Here is a 20,042-nt window from a genome sequence, read left to right on the forward strand (position 1 = left end):
TTCTGATTGAGAAAAAAATATTAAGCTGCATAATAATTCAAATAGTGTGTACAACGTTTGTGTCTCTATAAACTGAATAATGGTTGGACACGTGACAATATTCTGCAATTGGGATTATCTCTTTTATCCCCTCCACCTAAAGGCTCAATGGAATTAGAGGTATTTATATGAATTTTAGGGTTAGAATATATTTCAATCGTTTCTCATTTGAGTAAGTAAGTGTGAATGAGTATATAATTCCCATATGGCATGTATAATGAAACAAATTTACATTCCCACGTTCTGAAGCTAGTTTGGAATGCTAAATATTTAGATATAGATACCATATTTTTAAAGAGACAATATAATCTCATAGCCACATTTTTGTCTTTTACTTTCTTGACTCTGTCACCTTCCCCTCCTCCCCTTGTAAAGCAATTTTGTTAGTTTACATTTGTTTTTCCTGGACAATTTTGCATGGGAAACTTTTATCTACCTCATAATTATCACAGCACACCATCATCTTGTAGCTTTGATGGCATCCTTTCTTTTATGGTTCCCTAAAGGATTCATGAGGCATGTCCCAGATTGTTTATTGACTTAACTTCTCAGGACCTTTCCCAATCATTGAAAACTGTCTAGGGTGTTCTGAGAAGTAAGTTTACTGGAAGTCAAGGAACTCTCAAGTCAAGTCCCTCAAATTATAGTCAGTCCAGTGGTGGGCATCTGTGTCTGGATTTTGGGAATGTAAACACTGCCACTGTTGCCACTTGATCACACATTGAGGTATTGGTGTTGGGGAGAAGCTATCCAATAATACCATCTTAAATAATAGGAGTATAAATGGTACAAATGCAGCAAGTTACTCTGATTGCCTTGGGTCAACATGACTTTCTCTCCTCAACTTATAGTACATTTCCAGGTTTCCCTTCTATCCATCAGGAGGGCAGGGGTCACAGCTGACCAGATTGTCTTGTTTGTGTCTGTACTGGCAAAGAGATGTTTTAGCAGGTGGTTTCTTCTGATTATGGCAGGTTAAATTAAACTATTTCGAATTTAATGTACATTATGCTGATGAGAACTGGATCGGTTGTTTAAAGGACTGAGATTCATCTTTACATGAACCATTTTATTTCCTGCTAGGACATCCTTTTGCTTTTTTGAAGATATAAACAATGTCTACTTCTATCAGAAAAAAAAAGGCAAATTATGTTTTTGAAAATTGAAGATATTATTTCTTATTAACGGACTGAATGATTGGCATTAATGTTGATTATTAATGCTATAGAGAAATACAGAGAATATAGTTTATCATAAAAAGATGAATTTTAAAGCATTAAATGCATTTTATTTTTTATTGTATTAGCACATAAATTGATGAAGCCACATGGTGAAAATCTGTGAGAAACTGAAGGTTTTCATTTATTTTCTGTGCCCCACTGTATATCACCTTTCAAAATACTCAAAGTAATGCTTTTTGCTGGGTCCAAACTTCACTTGGAGCAAAGAAAGGTAGTTAAAAGGTTTCACTTAAAGCTGCTTCGTTATGGTGCTACTGAAAGTAAGTAAAAGCAAACAGCGATAACGTGGGACTTAAATGAGCGAGAGAAGGATTCAGGTGATATAGAAGCTGCATTTGGGGATAATTGAAGATTGACTTTCTGATGAAAGTCACAAAAAAGGATTAATTGGCTTATTCCAAACGGAGGGCAATTCTTTAGGGAATATGCTTGAGGATATACTTGGAAATAAATTTGACAGCTAGCATGGTCTCTCTGCAGGTTGGCTTTATCCGGGATTCGGGAAGGAGAAAACCAAATTTGCCTTTGTCTCGGAGCTCAAAGGCAAATGTGTGTTTGATGCCCAGGTCATAAGCCCAGTCTAAAGAAGAACCTGATGTCGGGTCTGTAAAACACAAGCAGTAAATATTTAATTAGAGACAAATGCTAATGTTTTTTTACAGTGGAAATCAGTGGTGTGTAATTAGCAATAAAAAATAATTATGTATACAGTTAATTGCAGTCATGAATGAGAGTAGTGATCTGAATAGTACAGAGTGCATAGTAAAGCATAATCATGACTTTGGAATCCACCAAGTGTGTACTGCATTTAAAAAATTACATTTTGGTTGGGTCAGTACTAACTCGAGTTTATTTCCTAGGCACACATTGATGCAGATGTGTTCAGAGCAAGTGCTAGCAGCTGAGGAAACCAGCTAAGGAGTCACTGGTCATTGAAAACCACCAGAAAAAAACTATACACACAAGATACATAGAATTGCATTTCTTCTAATAGCTTAGGTCTCTTGTTTTTCATGTTGCTGGGGTAAACTATTTCATAGTCAAAAGACTAAGAAAATGTAATTTAGTTATTTTAAAGACATATTTAATTTCCTAATTCAAAATTTCCATGTAAACTTTTATGAAATTTAACTCAAGGTTCCATTTTTTGATAAAACGTTTGGAAATAAAAACACACTTCTAAAGGTTATATGCATATAACACATATCTAGAGGCTGTATACATATACATATACAAGTACATATACATATAATAATTGCATTTATGTGCTCATATTTTGCTTTATGTGATACAAAAGGTTTTTTTTGTATGGGAAGGTGTTTATGTTCTAGGACAAGTATTGAGTTTAATAATAACAGTCTGAAAGGTTTGAAAATTTGAAAGAATTCAAAACTGTGATGAAGAAAGAGAGAAGGGATATTTTGATGAAAAGAGATAGTATTGGCTCTTCAATTGGTCACCAAATATTTATTAAACCTTTAATATTTACAAGACACATTTCTTGGCACCGGGGAGAGTAATTGTTGCAGGGTACAAAAATGCAGAAGATGCCACTGGTGTCTTCAGTAACTTACAATTTAGGAGGCAGAAGTCAAGGTATAAGTCAATAGAGGCAGATCAGAATATGCTAAGTACCAAAGAAAAGGTACAATATTTTATCAAGATTTAAAAGAAAAAAGAGATTATTCTTGATGAGGAGTATGGCCTTTCATGCCCAGTGCCAGCTCAAATACTGCCTTCATGATGGAGGAGGTAGTATTGGAGGAGAACCTTGAAGAAAGGTTAGTGTGTTTTCAGCTGGAGATGGAAGAAAGGAATTCTGGCTGGTGAACTACAAGGATAGAAAAGCATGGAGGCATTGTTAGAAACTAATGAGATCCAGCTGGATCAGAGCAAAGGCAGCAGTGAGAGTTTGTGAGTAAAACTTGGAAAACCTTGTGAATCGGGACTAGGTGTTTAGATTTTCTTTCGGAGGCCTTTCAGTACTTTAGGATTGTTAATCTGGATTGAAAAGAATGGAAACCAGTTATGAGGTATTGTGAAATGAAGGCCTGAACTAGGGTAGAGTCACCACATTGGAAATAGAACTGAGGGATTCCATGTAAGAAACATTGGGATTTGATAAAAATGATTGATGTTTCAATCTGGGTAGCTGGGAAAAACATACTGTTAAAAGAAATGGGAACTCAGCGCTGGGATGGGAAAAAGAAAAGGCAAAGGAAGACAAAGTGATACGTTTAACATCAAAAAGACATTCAAGAAAGAGCTTGGAAAAATAAATGTTTAAATTATCGGCATAGACATCATAGGTGAAATTGGTGTGCACACATTTAGGATCATTATTTTCTTGGTGGGATGGATCCTTTTATCATTGTTAATGTCTCTGTCACTAGCAAATTTCTTTGCTCTGAAATTCCCTTTATTTGATACTTAATATAGCTATTCTTCCTAATGGCATAGTATATCTTTTCTATCATTCTCATTTCAACTTATCTATGTTGTTATACTGGAAATGAGTTTCTTATAGACAGCATATTGTTGAATTACAATTTAAAAAGTTCATTCTGCCCATGTGTCTTTAATTAGTGCATGTAGGTAAATTATTGATATGACTTAAACGTGCTATTATTTTATTTCTTTTTTTGTTCTTTCTGTTTTTATCCCTTTATCTTTCTTTTCTTGCTTTCCACCTTCCTCTTGGTTACATGACATTTTTAGGATTCCATTTGATTGATTTATAATGTCTTAAAGTATGTCACTTGCTTAGTTTTCTTAGTGGTTGCTCCAGATATTATAATATACATATATAACTTATCACAGTCTAATGGTATTGACATTTTACTATGTCAAGCGAGGTATAGAAACTTTACTTCCTTTTAGATCCTTTTTCTCTTCCCACTTTTAAAGTACAATTGTCTTGAGTACTTCTCTACATACATTGAACATCACATCAAATAAACTTACAATTTTTGATTCAATCATCATATGAAGAAAGATAGTCTATTATTTAATTTATTTATACTGAATCTATTTTTCTTCCTTCCTCTCTGCAGTTCCAAGCCTTTTGCTGTGATTATTTCCTTCTTGTTCAGAGGGTTCTTTTAGCCATTAAGAGTGGGTGTGTGGGAGACATATCTCCTGATTTTCCTTTGTATGAGAATGTCTTTATTCCCTCCTTCATTTCTGAATATTTTGCTGGATATTGAATTTATTGCATTTAGGGTTGATAGATTTTTTCATTCAGCATTTGATAAAATGTCACTTCCTTTTGACTTTCATGGTTTCACATGAAAAATCTGCTGTCACTGGAATTGTTTTTAACTCTAGATCATTTCTCTCTGATTCCTTTTTTTTTTTTGTGAGATGGAGTCTCCCTCTGTCGCCCAGGCTGCAGTGCAGTGGCGCGATTCGGCTCACTGCAAGCTTGGCCTCCCGGGTGCATGCCATTCTCCTGCCTCAGCCTCCTGAGTAGCTGGGACTACAGGCACCCACCACCACGCCTGGCTAATTTTTTGTATTTTTAGTAGAGATGGGGTTTCACCGTGTTAGCCAGGATGGTCTTGATCTCCTGAGGTTGTGATCCACCTGCTTCAGCCTCCCGAAGTGCTGGGATTACAGGCATAAGCCACTACGCCCGGCCTGATTTCTTTTACGGTTTTTTTCTTTGTCTAGTTTTCAGAAGTTTAATTATGATGTACTTCGATGTGAGTTTCTCTGGGTTATTCCTGTTTGGGTTTCACTCAGCCACTTGACTATGTTAGTTTATGTCTTTGTCAAATGTAGGATATTTCAGCTTTTATTTCTTCAAACATTTTTTTCCAGCCCCTGTTCCCTTTATCTATATTTTCCTTGGACTGATGACATGAATGTTGGATATTTTATTATGCCATTTGTTCCTGAGGCTTTGTTTGTTTATTTTTTTGTTTATTTTCTGTCTTCAGAGTGAGTGAATTCTATTGTTCTGTCTTTAAGTTCACTGATTCTTCCTTCTGTCGTATTTGTTCTATTAAGCCCTTCCAGTTTTTTCGTTGTTCAGGTTATTGTATTTTCTAGTTCTATGGTTTCCATTCAGTTCCTTTTTATATCTTATATTTCTTTGATGATATTTTCTATTTCTTCATTTGTTTCAAGGCCATCTATAATTGTTTGTTGAGGCATTTTTTTTTAATGATGGCAACTTTGAAATTCTTTTCCAATGTTTGAAATTCCAATCATCTCAGTGTTGGCATCTATGGATTGTCTTTTTATATTCAAGCTGTAATTTTTCTTGTTTTTAGTATTATAAGTGATTTTTGATTATATTCTGGACATTTTAGCTATTACATTAAATAATAAATTGTAACTTAAATCTTCAATTTAGCAGGTAGTCACCCTGTTTAGGTTTAGTAAACAGGCCCTTGGCCTACTTTTGTGTCTTGTGATACTGATGACAATATAGTATATATATTTTTTTCTTTGGAGATGGAGTCTCGCTCTGTCACCCAGGCTGGAATGCAATGGCACAATCTTGACTCACTGCAACCTCTGCCTCCCAGGTCCAAGTGCTTCTCCTGTCTCAGCCTCCCAAGTAGCCGGGACTACAGGCGCCTACCACCACACCCAGCTAACTTTTGTATTTTTAGTAGAGACAGGGTTTCACCATATTGGTCAGGCTGGTCTTGAACTCCTGACCTCAGGGAATCTGCCCACCTTGGCCTCCCAAAGTGCTGGGTTTGCAGGCATATGCCACCACACCTAGACAGTTTTGCCCTTTTTTTTTTTTTTTTTTTTTGAGATGGAGTCTCACTTCGTTGCCCAGGCTGAAGTAGAGTGGTACAATCTCAGCTCACTGCATCCTCTGCCTTCCAGGTTCAAGCAATTCTCCTGCCTCAGCATCCTGAGTAGCTGGGACTACAGACATGTACCACCACACCTAACTAAGTTTTGTATTTTTAGTAGAGACGGGGTTTCACCATGTTGGCCAGGCTAGTCTCGGACTCCTGTTCTCAGGTGATCCTCCCTCCTTGGGCTCCCAAAGTGCTGAGATTACAGGCATGAGCCACCGTGCTCAGCTGACAATATAGTTTTCAAAGGCTTTGCACTGCTATTTTGGTCTGGTTGGTTCACTTAGTGGCTAAAAGGTGATTGCCTGAGGCCCCAGGTAACAGATAAGGGATTCCAGCCTGTGGGGATAGAGGTCATTTCCTGATGAGGAGAGTCAAAAGTAATAGGAGGGACCTGAGGAGAGAACCTGAGGAAGTATCCATATATTATACTCTATTTTTTGGAAAATATCTGGTTTTAGAGGCAGTCAGCGAGAGAGTAGTAAAAAAAGGAGGAGGAGGAAGAAGAGAACTAGTATAGTTCAAAGTCAAGGAAGCTAAAGGAATGGCAAGAAGAAGAGTTATTAAGAGGGTCAAATATTGCATATAATTTATGGAGCATGTGAGCTGAAATACAGATACTGGGTTCAGTGATCAAAAAGATGCCACTTTTAGCTAGTTGGATTTAAGTTCATGAGAAAGAAATCATGCTAAGATGCGAGCTTGGTAGCAAAGGAGGTAAAGTAAATAGGAATTTTGTCTTGTAATTTAGGATATGCTAGACAATTTTAATAAACTTGACCGGTTTCTAGTTGAAGTAGCTCTCTATTTGCAGCCGAGTAAACTTCTGTGATTTCCAAGGGTTAAAGGGCATGACTATTCTATTTTGAGAGATTTACTTTATGTGAAGTTTGTCATTAAGATTAATAGTGGTCATTGAGAATATATGGAATTTGATTTTTCATAATTATGTGATACTATGAAGTAGAATACATTTCATATTTTCTAGATCTTAAATTGGCAAACAAAAACTATATTAAGGCACAAAATAAATACAACATTGCAAGTTTTTACTTTGAGAAAAAAATAGAGAATTTGTGTGTGTGTGTGTGTATGTGACAGGGTCTTGCTCTGTTACCTTGGCTGGAGTGTGGTGGCATGATCATGGCTCACTGTAGCCTCGACATCACAGGCTCAAGTGATCCTTCCACCTCAGCCTCCTGGGTAGCTGGGACTACAGGTGTGTATCACTGTGCCTGGCCAGAACTTAATTGGTTTAACCTGATACTTAGCCTGTTCTTTATCTCCATGTGTACCCACTAAAACATGTGTATGCATTTATAAAATATAATAACAATAGCTAAATACCAAGTACCCTTCTGTGTGCTTTATGCATGTTAACTCATTTAATTAATTCCTATCCCAAATGTAAGTAACAATTACCATTTTACGGAAGAAGAAACTTAGGCTCAGAGTAAGGAACTTGCTGAAAAACACATAGCTAGTAGACAGTTGAATCAGGATTCAAGCCCAGGCTGTGTCTTCAGAGTTCATGCTGTTAATCATTGTACTGTGCCACCTATGTGCCACTCTGTATTCTAGCCAATAACAAGTCTTTACTCAGTTCTATAAAATAATTTCGTTTTTGTTGACAGCATATTCTGAGTATGTTCAACATTAAGAAAATATCTCCTACTTATTTCAAGACACAATATTAGTTGCAACAAATTCAATCAGAACAAATCTAAGTGAAACTGTACCAAACTAGAAATCTGATTTCAGCCCAAAGGGATCCATATAAAGTGATACTGGTGATTTAATGTGTGCTGCATTTATTGCTTACTTGATACAGTGTTTTCTAAAAAATTGTATCATTTTAAAAAGTATTATTTAAATGTATTCAATATAATAACCTGTACTGTTATATTAATATTAAGTGAAAATTATATTTGAAGCAAGAGCTGAAGCCAGAGATACATGGGCATAAATGGAAATATTTTCTCTGTAGTATCAGTTTGAATGTCTCTTAGTAAGTAGAGATCTGGTGTTATGAACTACAAATCTTAACTTTGTCTTTTTCAGAATGTAAATTCTGAAGGAGTAGAATATGTAGAATAGGAAAAAAGAGCACTGGGTTGAGAACCAGTGGCAGATCTAGCAGTTTTGGTGCATGAAGGAAGCTACAAGAAATGTACTTTGAAATTAACTTTTTAATTCATGATGTGACTCACAGATGAATTTTATTACTAATGCAATCTTCTTGGTTCTTATCAACTCAAATAACTATTCTTGCTCACGAAGTACTATGTTTAGTTATTTCTAAGACGATGAGGGATTGGATATGGTGTTTATATGCAAATATAATCATTTCACATTAAACATTACTATTTATATTTTTGTGCCATCTTAATATTGCTGCTTTGGGGCAAAGTGGTAGGTATATCATTTTAACTCTGGTCTTGAATGCTGATTTTTGTTTTTGTTCTGCTCTAAAGTGATGAAACATTTCTGTATCTGAATTTCAGTCTATAAATGAGAGGTTTTGCTTAGATCAGTGATTCTCAACCCTAGTTTCATCTTAGAATCACTTAAGGTACTTTAAAAAAAAAAAAAAATTGAGTGCCTGAGCTCCACCTCAGACTGATGAAATCAGAATCTCTGGGGTTGGGGGTATAATCATTCACACATTTTAAAAGCTCCCTGATGATTTATTTATTTATTTATTTATTTATTTATTTATTGAGATGGATTTTGCTCTTTCACCCAGGCTGGAGTGCAATAGTGCGATCTTGGCTCACTGCAACCTCCGCCTTCCGGTTTCAAGTGATTCTCCTGCCTCAGCCTCCTGAGTAGCTGGGATTACAGGTTCCCACCACCACGCCCAGCTAATTTTTGTATTTTTAGTAGAGACGGGGTTTCACCATGTTGGCCAGACTGGTCTCAAACTTCTGACCTTGTGGTCCACCCACCTCAGCCTCCCAAAGTGCTGGGATTACAAAAGTGAGCCACCACGCCTGGCCAGCTTCCTGATGATTCTAATGGGAAGTCAGGCTTGAGAACCATGTAATAGATCATTGCCTGTGTTTCTCCCTGGTTTCAAAATTTATGATTTTAACTTATCTGATATGTTTGCCTGTCATGTTCAAATAGCAAACATATTTTTTTTCTGAAGTTCAGAGATCCTCCATAAGTTGGGTTTAAAAAATCCTCCCCCAGTGCCTTTTTTTCTGTCTTCATCAAGTCAAAGAGAGGAAATCACTGACAAATGCTAGATGCTGCTCCTAAATCTGGGGACAAGTTAAGTGACATCAGGTTATTGGAATGACTAAACTTTAATCACGTTTTTATTTTTTATTCTTACCAAGTCAACTACTTTGCTACTCTCTGTTTCTCATGAATGTTTGATTAACATTCTATCAGATGCTTTATTAAAGCAGTCTGTCCTAGAGATCTTGATCATTTATCAAGCTGCTACAGCACTGCAGGACAAAGGCAATTCTTTCTAAATCTCAATGCCTTTAAAATGTTTTAGTATAATATAATAAAAATTTTAAATAATGCTGCACAGTTAAACAGAATAGTAATCCCTCTTGACCCTATCTTTCCATTTTGAAAGTGAGACATGATAGCATGGAGCTATGGTAGTTTTGGCTATCGGCTCCTTCCAGTTAGACTGTGACTTCCTTAAGAGTAGTTTATTGTGTCCTAAGTCCTCTCATCTATCCCTGAAAGCTCCAAAATGCTAGCCTGCTAGCTAGGTACACCATACCTTTTTGTTCATTAAGAGATCTTAATGCAATGCTATGCACAGCTCTGTATTCTCATACTTTTGTAGATACACACACACACGGATCATTATTTGATGCTTTAATTGCCTTTTGCAAAGTTTGTTCCTGTTTGGAATGCTTTGTTCTTTGCCTCTAAGACTATCATGTGTTTTTCTTGCTTAGAGGAATTGCTTTTACATGGTGTCTGGGTGGCCTATCTGGCCCTGCTATTTATTAGTATCTACCAAGTGGGCTGCCATTTTGAACTGATGTTCTAGTCTGTCCTTTTGTTCTTTACTTTGCTTACTTTTTGTCCACTCACATAGCTGGATACATAACATCTATTTTGAAATCTTGTTGTCATCGACCTGTACATGTAATGAGTCCCCAGCATGGCTAGGCTGTAGCAAGATCTGTGTGGATGCTGGGGATCATCTGTATCACTACACTTTCTCTTCAGCACTTTAACAGTGACTGGTTGATAGGTGGTTGTTAATAAATGTGCTTGAGGAATGGGACTTCTACATTTTTTAGTCATTTTCCAGCTCTGCCAAAGAAGCCTCTAATAAGTAAGTCCTAGAAACAGTATATGTTGATTCCAGCATTTTCAAATTCCATAGCAGTTCCTGAGGATGCAGACTTTCAGTTCCAAGTTTATACTTTTAGCTTGGATTACAGAAGTGACTTCAAAACAGTGACCAGGTAAAATTGTTGCAAGGAATCCATGGATTCATATGCACATATATATTTTTTAATGCACAGATTCTAAAAGTGTAATAAAAATATGAGTGTATGTTTGGTGGTGGAAGGGTTGTTCATGAAAGTTTTAAAAGCTAAAAGGCAGTCTTAATGCTAAAAAATGTTGGATATTTGGTCTAGAGAGTGATGTAGGCTTAATCAAGTCCAGTCCTGTTGTGATTTCAACTCACATTTACTTCTTTTGAATAAGCCAGGACACCATTATCATTGAGCAAGTTTATGGGAACTAATTCTGCTATTGTTCTATGCCCTGCACTGTACTATATGTTATAGGGTCTAAGAGGAAATCCAAAGCATAATTCTTGCTTTTGAGAAGTTTCATGGGGAATTTTGTATAAATTTTGAGACTAAGAACTGAAGCTTGAACTTGATTTGGAGAAAAGGTATTTTTACAAAATAATTCCCAAACTAAGATTAGTGGGAGGTGCTATAAGAGTAGAAAGTGGTCTTACTTCCCAGGATCTGAGTTAATGGTCTTCGGTGATACTCAAATGGATTTTTTGGCTGTTCATTGAAAATAGAAAATCCAAACATGCAAACAGTATGTGCAGTGGGCAAGATCAGGGCTTTTATTTGTTAAAATCTGAGATTGAGTTCCAGCTTCACCAGTTACTAATAACTGGGAAATAGTACTCCCCACCTCATAGGGTTGTCATGAGGCTTGAGATTGTGAAAATCAAAGGGTAAGCACAGTGCCTAACTTGTAAAGACTCCATAAATATTTACAGATATTATTTAGTATAAAGTATGGGAGTTGGCAAAGCCTAGCCAGCCTCCTGTTTCTGTGAATGAGGTTTTATTGGCACACAATCATGCCCATTTGCTGACTTATTGTCTATGGCCGTTTTTGAGCTACAATGCTCTGGTTGAGTACCTGCAACAGAGACTGTACCTCCACAAAGCTATTTACTATCTGGCCCTTTACAGAAAAAAATTACTGATTCCTTGTATATAGAACAAGAGACAAGAAAATCAAGGCCAAGAAATCCAAGTCAATAACTTAAAAACACACAGACAACACAAATTTAAAAATAGTGAAGAGTAAGAAATGGTGCTGAGAATATAAAACAAAAGTGACAGAACTAGAGTCTTGTGATCTCCTTTCTAGTTCACCATACAGCTTTCAGTTGAACATAGCGAGAAGGAGCAAGTGAGAAGGACAAATAACTTGTTTTATGTGACCAGAAGGACTGAAACTGATTTTCTATCTGTTTTCCTATTGGGAGCTAGGGAATAGACCATACTTACATGCAGACAAGGCAAGTAAGAAAGAGTCCAGTTAAAGTTAAATGGTTAAAAAAAAATGTAGACTCTGCTCCAACTACTTTTGTGTGTGTGTGTTTTTTTAAGATGAGGTCTTGCTCTGTTGCCCAGCCTGGAGTGCAGCAGCGCAATCACAGCTTACTGCAGTTTCAACCTCCCAGGCCCAAATGATCTTCCCATCCCAGCCTCCAGAGAAGCTGGGACTACAGACATAGGTCACCATGCCTGGTTAATTTTTTTTTTTTTCTCGCTCCAATGAATTCTCATTAATTCCTGGAAGGATGCAACCTTGTTGGTGGTAGAGGTGGGAAACAGGAAAGTAGATGAATTAAACTGTAAATCTGTCTTGACTTAATAGCTTCTGTTGACCTTGTAACCCTGTAAAAGTTCAGTATAATTTGTTTCTAGAAAAATCTTATCCCAAGAAAAGGGCAGAATCTATCACCTAGATTCACATATAATTCAGAATATCCTGTAAAAAGTAGAATTTAAATTAGCAATTTCAGATGCTCTAACATAAATTGCAAATTCTATGATTTTCTTTAATATTTATAAAAAATAATTAAGGGAAAGGGCTCAGTAAATAAGAGGAATGACTTACAAATTGTTGATTCTATTGGGCCATAGATGTAGCGGGTTTCATATCGAGTTGATAGAACATCAGTGCCAATCTTTGCAACTTTGGCCTGGAAAGAAAGGAAAGTTAGAGTGAAATAATAGAATACTGTGTAAATACCAAATAATATGTAATTATGGATGTATGCAATTTTTTAATGGAGTCTTACAGGTTAGTCACTGTGCTTAGCCCTTGATTTTGAGTTTCAAGACTCATAACAACCCTATAAGGTGGACAGTACTATTTCCTGGTTACTTACAACTGGTGAAGCCGGAATTCAGTTCCTGGTTTTAACAAAACCAAAGCCCATACATACATATATATGTAAATATGTAAATTACTAGGGATGAAAAAAAGTCAAATTTACTAGTTATTTGGCATTTGAAGATCAAAAGAAAATAAATGGTTAAATGAGAAACTTATTTTCAGTAATATATGTGGTAATTATGAAGACTTGGCTGGGCACGGTGGCTCATGCCTGTAATTCCAGCACTTGGGGAGACTGAGGTGGGTGGATCACAAGGTCAGGAGATTGAGACCGCCCTGGTTAGCATGGTGAAACCCTGTCTCTGCTAAAAATACAAAAAATTTGCTGGGCATGGTGCCATGTGCCTGTAGTCCCAGCTACTCGGGAGGCTGAGGCAGGAGAATCACTTGAACCAGGGAGTCAGAGGTTGTAGTGAGCCGAGATCGCGCCACTGCACTCCAGCCTGGCGACAGAGCGAGACTCCGTCTAAAAAAATAAAAATAAAAAAATGAAGACTTAAATATGCTGTCAATTATATACAGTAATGCTATATCTCATTTTGTGTTTCTACCCTTCCTTTTCTTTCTCTCTCTCTATCTCCTCATTCTTTTCTTTTAAAATATAAAATATACATTATTTTTCCTGTCAATATTTTTTGGCTTCAGATAATTGTCTTTTCTGACGATTTCTCTAGTTTCTTCCATGTTTTACATTCCTTGGTCCCTAACAGGCTCATATTGCTACAGGATCTTCTCTACTCATCTGACTTCAGCATACCAAGGGAAGAAGGGCGGTTGACCACTCTTTAAAATAGTTGTTAATTAGGGTGTCTCTTTCAGAATGGCATTTTGTCATGACCTTTTAATACATGTTAGTGTTTTGTGCTATGAGAGTGATTGTCAGAATGAATTTTAATGGAATATAGTTACTAACATATTTGCACTTACAAGTAAAGATTTTTAAAAGATGATATGTGTAATGTATATAACCAAGAATTTTTCTTTTTCTCAATCAATTTAGTTGCTATGCAAAGAACTCTCATTTTACTCAAAGTGTTTTTTTTTTTGTGGATATGCATTTTTTTTAACCCATAATGTCATTTTCCTAACAGTGGATTGAAATCACAGTGCTGTACATTTGTATGCATTAATTGAACTCATGCACTCAGATTATCACATAGATTGGATAATAAATGACTATGGGCCATATATTGCTGGTATGTTTTCTTTGTTGTGTATATGGAGGTGATTTTAATGACTGATTCAGATCTCTGCTCCAATTAACATTAAATGCTGTTGTGCTAAACACAATGAACGAGGTCAAAATGAAAATTGTAACCTTTTAATTTTAAAATATTTTATGAGGCAGTATTTGCACCACAGCTGTTACCGGAAGTGCTATATTTGCCAATCACCATGGGATCTGGGCCACTAAACTTTTTCTGTTTTATTTATTTTCTTCTATAGCAATTCAAAATATTTATCCCTCTATCCACACATTCACTCTGTTACTTCCTGTGATTCATTGGAACCCATATGCAGACTTTTTTTTTTAAGCTCACATTATCAAATCAGTTTTTATTAATAAAAGGTGCTTAATGGATCATAGTTTTGGAAAGATAACATATTCTTAGTGAGGAAGCTTCACAAACATTTATAGTCTTCTTTGGATAGTAAAAGAGTATAATTTCCAAGTTTATCACGAGGATAAAAATACAATGCATCTCCTTAAATCTGATATCTGGGGGGGCAGGACTAGTGAATGTCTTTGCTGTTCTATTAGACTTTTTCCATGCATGGTTTTACCATACAACCACGGTAACTCTTAAACCCCACAGGGAACTGTGTCATAATAGGCTTCTATTGTGCCTTGCATAGAAATTTCTTCCTGATTTGTTTTTCCTCCTGAGAATCACATTAAAAGAGTTTATTATCTATATACTTTTATCAATGAAAAATTAAAGATCATTATTTTAACTTCAAGGCAAATTTCATTAGTTCTTTTCTTTGACATTAAAATGTGAAATTCTTTCAACATACCCTAGTTAATGAAGAATAGACTGAAAGTCAATGGTGGTGTCGATGCATTAAGCGCAAACTTTTGTCTACGTACCAAGTCCTCGTGATTAGGTGGCAGTTTTGACGTATATCCATAGGGAAACAATAGCATCTGGGAGTAGGAATGGAAGGTGATGTAAGCCTTGATTTCATTCAGGTGGCTTCTAATGAAATCAGTGAAAGCTTTCGTCTCTTTCTCGGACTCCGGTGCAGAGCCCCGATAGTTATCTGCACATGGGTCATTGGTATTAGGAATGGCTGCAGAAGACATAAGTGGATGAGACCATAGTCTGCTCCGCATCCATACAGCTCCTGCCTCTTCTAATGTATTATAGATTCACAGAATGGTTTAAATGTTTTTGCCTCTCATGTTTACAGGGCTGCTTCAATGTCCCTTGTATCATAGTCACTACATATTAACATTTCACACACATGCCAGATTGTAACAGACTTAGCCCACTGGAATATTCTGAGCCTTGTTTATTTCCTTGTCCTTTCCCAAGGCCACAGGAATAATAAATCAGAAGCAGCCCATGACTTGGAGCCAGATAGACTCCAGTTCTAATTCAACCCCAGCTCTAATGCGCTGGGGGCTGGTGTGAATTACCTTCTCTGGGCAAAAGTTTCTTCAGCCTTTTTCAGCAGAAAGCTCTCAATTTGGGATAGCTGCTTCTATTATCACGTTCATTATGGCAGAATACAGTTAAGAGCTCAGGTGATGTTTTCAACAAAATTAGGCACAGAAGAAATATATAAATTGGGGCAATGGTAATTTCTCCTTGAAACTATGCAGTGATAAAGTCATAGTTGTATAGCAACTAAAGCATCGTCTGATGTAGCAGGTCTCTGCTTATCATTGTATTTCCATTACACTTTTTCACTTTCTTTGCTCCAGATGACTCTTTTCACTAAATATCTGAAAAATTCTCTCTATGTTGCTTTTAACTGCTGACATTTCTCACATCGGGAAGCAGAGGAATCTGAGGTCTTTATTTCAGATTATCGTAAGTAAGAGATGGTTTGATAAACAGTCCGTTCCTCCTCATTTCCTTCCACACAGCAAAACATCCTTCAATGTTAGTGATGATTGTCTTTCATGTTACAGATACAAAAGTGAACACTCACTCTAAGCATAACTATTTTTACTGAACAAGTAGGTGTTTTTGTTATGTTTGGGGCCTAAATATTCCTTATAGCAATTTTCCTTGATAGCAAGTCTGCTACTCACAGTCCCATGAAGCATTAAAATTCCTGTTGAGGTCAGTGCCAATGCATTTGGAGTTTTGGTTCTTGGAACGATTTTTTCTCCACATGCGGTTCTGCCAGATTGAATGATGTAAGTGTATACACAAGATCAGTTTGCATTTTTCAATTTGATCATTTTAAATTCTCTCTGCAGGTGTCTGCAACTTTATTTGAAATCTATCTAGTTAACTTGAGGCCCTTTATTATAAAAAGAAAAATATTGTTTTCTTATAATTTGTAATATTTTCAGAATCATGGTTTTTAATATTATATCCTTGGGCTTTGATGAAATAATTCAGTTAATTTTAAACACTGTTGTTTAGTTCTCAGTATTAGAAGATGACTAATGGTGTTCTGAAATTAACCATAATTTAAATTATAACTTCATTAGCTTTTTCACCATATATAGATTCAGATATAATGCAGGTCAAATTTTTACTGTTGGAGCATTATTTGCAGAAAATAACTTGATGTGACAGTATCTGTCTGAGAGTTCTTATTTAGCAAAAGCAGGATAATAAAATGTACTGTGAAAAGACAAATGGGTATCCGTATCTCTCTTTTATTTCTTTTTTGATACAATGATTCTACCTCAAATTCTATTCAAAATTGATGAAATACAAAGGTTTTTGTTTTAAAATCAATTAATTGACTTTGTTCTTAGCTAGATATGCCATATCGTATAATGCAGTCATACATTTCCTCTATAATTATTACTTTATTTCATTTTTCCACATAACTAGCTTCAGCAGCAAAAATTTTGTATTATTTCAAGGATACCTATGCAACCAAGAAATCCTACTTAATTTGAAACTGAGATTTTAAAAAATATAATTTTCTGAATTAGCATTAACTAGTTACCTAAACCCTAAGCTGAATGCATAACAATGTGTATTAAAGCCAGTAAATAATATCTAAATGCATACAAGAGAGTAGAGAGCAGTACCTTTGTCCATGACCAAATATATCCATCAACATTGAACACAGGAAGAATGTAAAAATTCATTCGATCCAAGAGTTTCGTCATAATTTTGTTTCTCCCATAAGTTTTGGTTGCCTGTAGGAGGAGAAAAAAATTAAGCTATTGGTATGAAGTTTAGCTATTATGTGTAAAGCTGTGGTTATAATAGTAATAACTTGAATCACTTCCCAAGATCACATGCTTTCAAACATATTTTCCTTAAAATGAACAAAAATGAACAATCCATGTAGATTACAGGGGAAAAAAACCTAACTTATTAAGACTAATGACATTAATGGAAATGAACAGTCTTTAAAGGAACATTTAATTATCGAGACCTGTAGTGTTCTAAATGTAGCACGAGAGAGATGTTTCATAGAAAGATTGGAAGCCAAATGGAAAATTTGTAGTACTACTTATTTTTAATTGATTCTCTCACATCCTTTACATAAATATAGATTGAGTCTGTAAGCACAGGAATATGAAAAGATTGGAGAGAATTTGTGAGATAGTTATAAGCAGGATTAAATAAAAAAATTTGTATTAATAAAATATCCAAGAATTCAGAGATTGAACAACTTTTTTGTTTTTTTTTCCATATCTGACTGAAATTTCTCTAATCACATGCACTTTCTGTAGCTACCTAAAATCTCTCTCATCACTCTTGGGAAGTCCCTTCCAGGTGTATCTGAGCTGAAGACAAGAGATTTTTTGTAGACCTGTGATGTGCATTCCTTTATGTGTTGAGTAGGGGGAGCTCTTGGCCCTCATTTGGGAGAGCAAAAATAACTACAGGTTACTTTCTGGTGGATTCTTTTCTAGAAAAAGTATCTATGCCCAGAAAACCATTGTTATACATATTTCACCAGTGCAATATGCAAAAGCTGACAGAAAGAGAAAATTAAAATATGATTAGGAGTCAAAATACATTGGCAATAGAGTGAAAGGAAATTGAATATATAAACTAGATGAACCTTTTAAAAAAATGAATTATAGACCCGGTGTGGTGGCTCATGCCTGTTATCCCAGCACTTTGGGAGGCCGACGGGGGCGGATTACTTGAGATCAGGAGTTTGAGAACAGCCTGGCCAACATGGCAAAACCCTGTCTCTACTAAAAATGCAAAAATTAGCTGGGCCTGGTGGCGCATGCCTGTAGTTCCAGCCACTTTGGAGGCTGAGGCAGTAGACTCACTTGAACCCAGCAATTGGAGGTTGCAGTGAGCCGAGACTGCACCACTGCATTCCAGCCTGGCTGACAGTGTGAGACTCTGTCTCAAAAAAAAAAAAAAAAAAAAAAAAAAAAAAGAGTGAGTTATTTTACACTCAGAAAGGAAACTTAAATATGAAAATTCCAAGTACATGTGTGACCAATGTATTATCTAAACAGGAATTAAAATTAAATATCTGTGTTTTGAACTCACTGAAGAAAGGTTACATTTGTAGGTTATGTGAAGTTTGTTTCAGATTTTCCACACTTGACTATAGGAAAAACTTCCATATGATAGCCCAAGAAAAGTTTGAGTTTCATAAACTCTTAGCTTGAGTTTAAGAATTGTTTGAAGGGAAGGTGTCAATTTCATAAAAACTGTAATGATGAGTAAAATTCAGAGTATTTCTTCCCTGACAGCACCAAGTGTGGGCTCTTCTAGCTAAGTAGAATTGCGTGTTTGGAAAGGATGTCGCCACTCAGTGAAGTGCTGGAGACTTGGCAGTCAAAGGAGAATTGGGAGAGTCTTCTGATTCACTTACCTGATACACAAACCACTGGCAGAATGCTGGGGAGACCCATTCTCGTGCGTGAATGCCACAATCCATAAAAATAGCCTTTCTTCTTCCTTTGTTTTTTCCAATCTATTTAAAAATAAGCTTGATATATTGTTTTGAACAAATTCACACATTGATCCCTTCTTGACCAATAACTCATTCATATTCTCAAAGCAATTTTTCCCCCTGTCTATTGTTAAATGAGAACCATGTATGCACATATTGTTCTCAGAAGGGACCACGGGACATATCCTTAAATGTCTATCTATAATTCATAACCTATTACAATGTATATTTTTCAAAAAATTTTTCTAGTGTCAGGGCAGCTGGTAGGATTTTGAAAAAAATTTGTAGTCCATTGTTTTTATTTTATTACTAACATCCTGTGTTCTGAGAAATTGATTATAAAGTCACTTTTGTTTCTGCCATTTCCTTTTGCTTTTCTGGTTTTGTAAACTGGGGATATTTACCCTGGAGTGGAGATCTTGTGTTGTGTTGGAGTGGGGAAGGGAATTAGTACTGGTTACTTGAATGGCTGCCATTTTGAAGAGAGTGCAGATTTGTTTTGGGTGATTGGAGATAATGAATGAATGGGGATTCAGGATGTGGATGGGCTTCTCACTTGTTAAATGGCTGCTTCAGGGAGCAGTATCTTTGGATGTGCAAAAATCCAGCAGCAACAGAATGGAAATTGTTGGCTCTGTTTTAGGGAACCCTCTAGCAATACAGGGTTGAAATGCCTAACATACTGTTCTACAGTCCTATGATGCTATGATATTTAAATTCCTTTCATGACATTCATTCATCAGTTTCGCTGCATTTTAAGGGGTGAGGGTTTTTTATACCAGAGACATCACAGACTCTTGTAATAAAGCTGTGGGATGAAATATTTGTTTGTGTTTGTCCACCGTGCAATCTCTGACAAATGTTTATCCAGACACTTTCTTGGTTCCACCAAAACCACCTGTCACTTCTATTCTTTAATGGATGTCTGGAGCTTAAATAGTCTTTCAGAGATAATATGTATTGTCTCAAAAATGACTCAGTTGTATTACAAAGTAACTTTTAAATTCATGTTTTTCAACAATAATAAGAACTAGTGGTTCTTGAATTATTTTTACCTTCAGGACATATAGTGGATTATCTTCAACAGTAGATCCAATTTTAATACGAGAGACCATTTCAGGATGCTTATCCATCATCTTTTCAGTCCAAGCCACAATCTTAAGAGCAAAATCAATTTTGCAAAATTAGAATAAAAGAAAACAAAATGACAATA

At 36.0% G+C, this 20,042-nt stretch overlaps 1 protein-coding gene across 1 annotated transcript in view; it reads right to left on the reverse strand.

The window, feature by feature from the left end:
- Positions 1-1,305: 1,305 nt before the first annotated feature.
- CPA3 (carboxypeptidase A3) overlaps positions 1,306-20,042 on the reverse strand; it is a 32,121-nt gene continuing 13,384 nt past the window's right edge. The window contains exons 5-11 of the mRNA XM_008008784.3: positions 19,885-19,986; positions 18,749-18,850; positions 16,983-17,093; positions 16,020-16,110; positions 14,847-15,049; positions 12,473-12,557; positions 1,306-1,884 (exon numbers count right to left, since the gene is read on the reverse strand). Coding sequence (XP_008006975.3) covers positions 1,697-1,884; positions 12,473-12,557; positions 14,847-15,049; positions 16,020-16,110; positions 16,983-17,093; positions 18,749-18,850; positions 19,885-19,986 — 882 coding nt within the window. The 3' untranslated portion in view covers positions 1,306-1,696. The remainder of the gene's footprint in view (positions 1,885-12,472; positions 12,558-14,846; positions 15,050-16,019; positions 16,111-16,982; positions 17,094-18,748; positions 18,851-19,884; positions 19,987-20,042) is intronic.

Source organism: Chlorocebus sabaeus, chromosome 15 (genome assembly GCF_047675955.1).
Source record: "Chlorocebus sabaeus isolate Y175 chromosome 15, mChlSab1.0.hap1, whole genome shotgun sequence".
Classification (NCBI taxonomy): domain Eukaryota; kingdom Metazoa; phylum Chordata; class Mammalia; order Primates; family Cercopithecidae; genus Chlorocebus; species Chlorocebus sabaeus.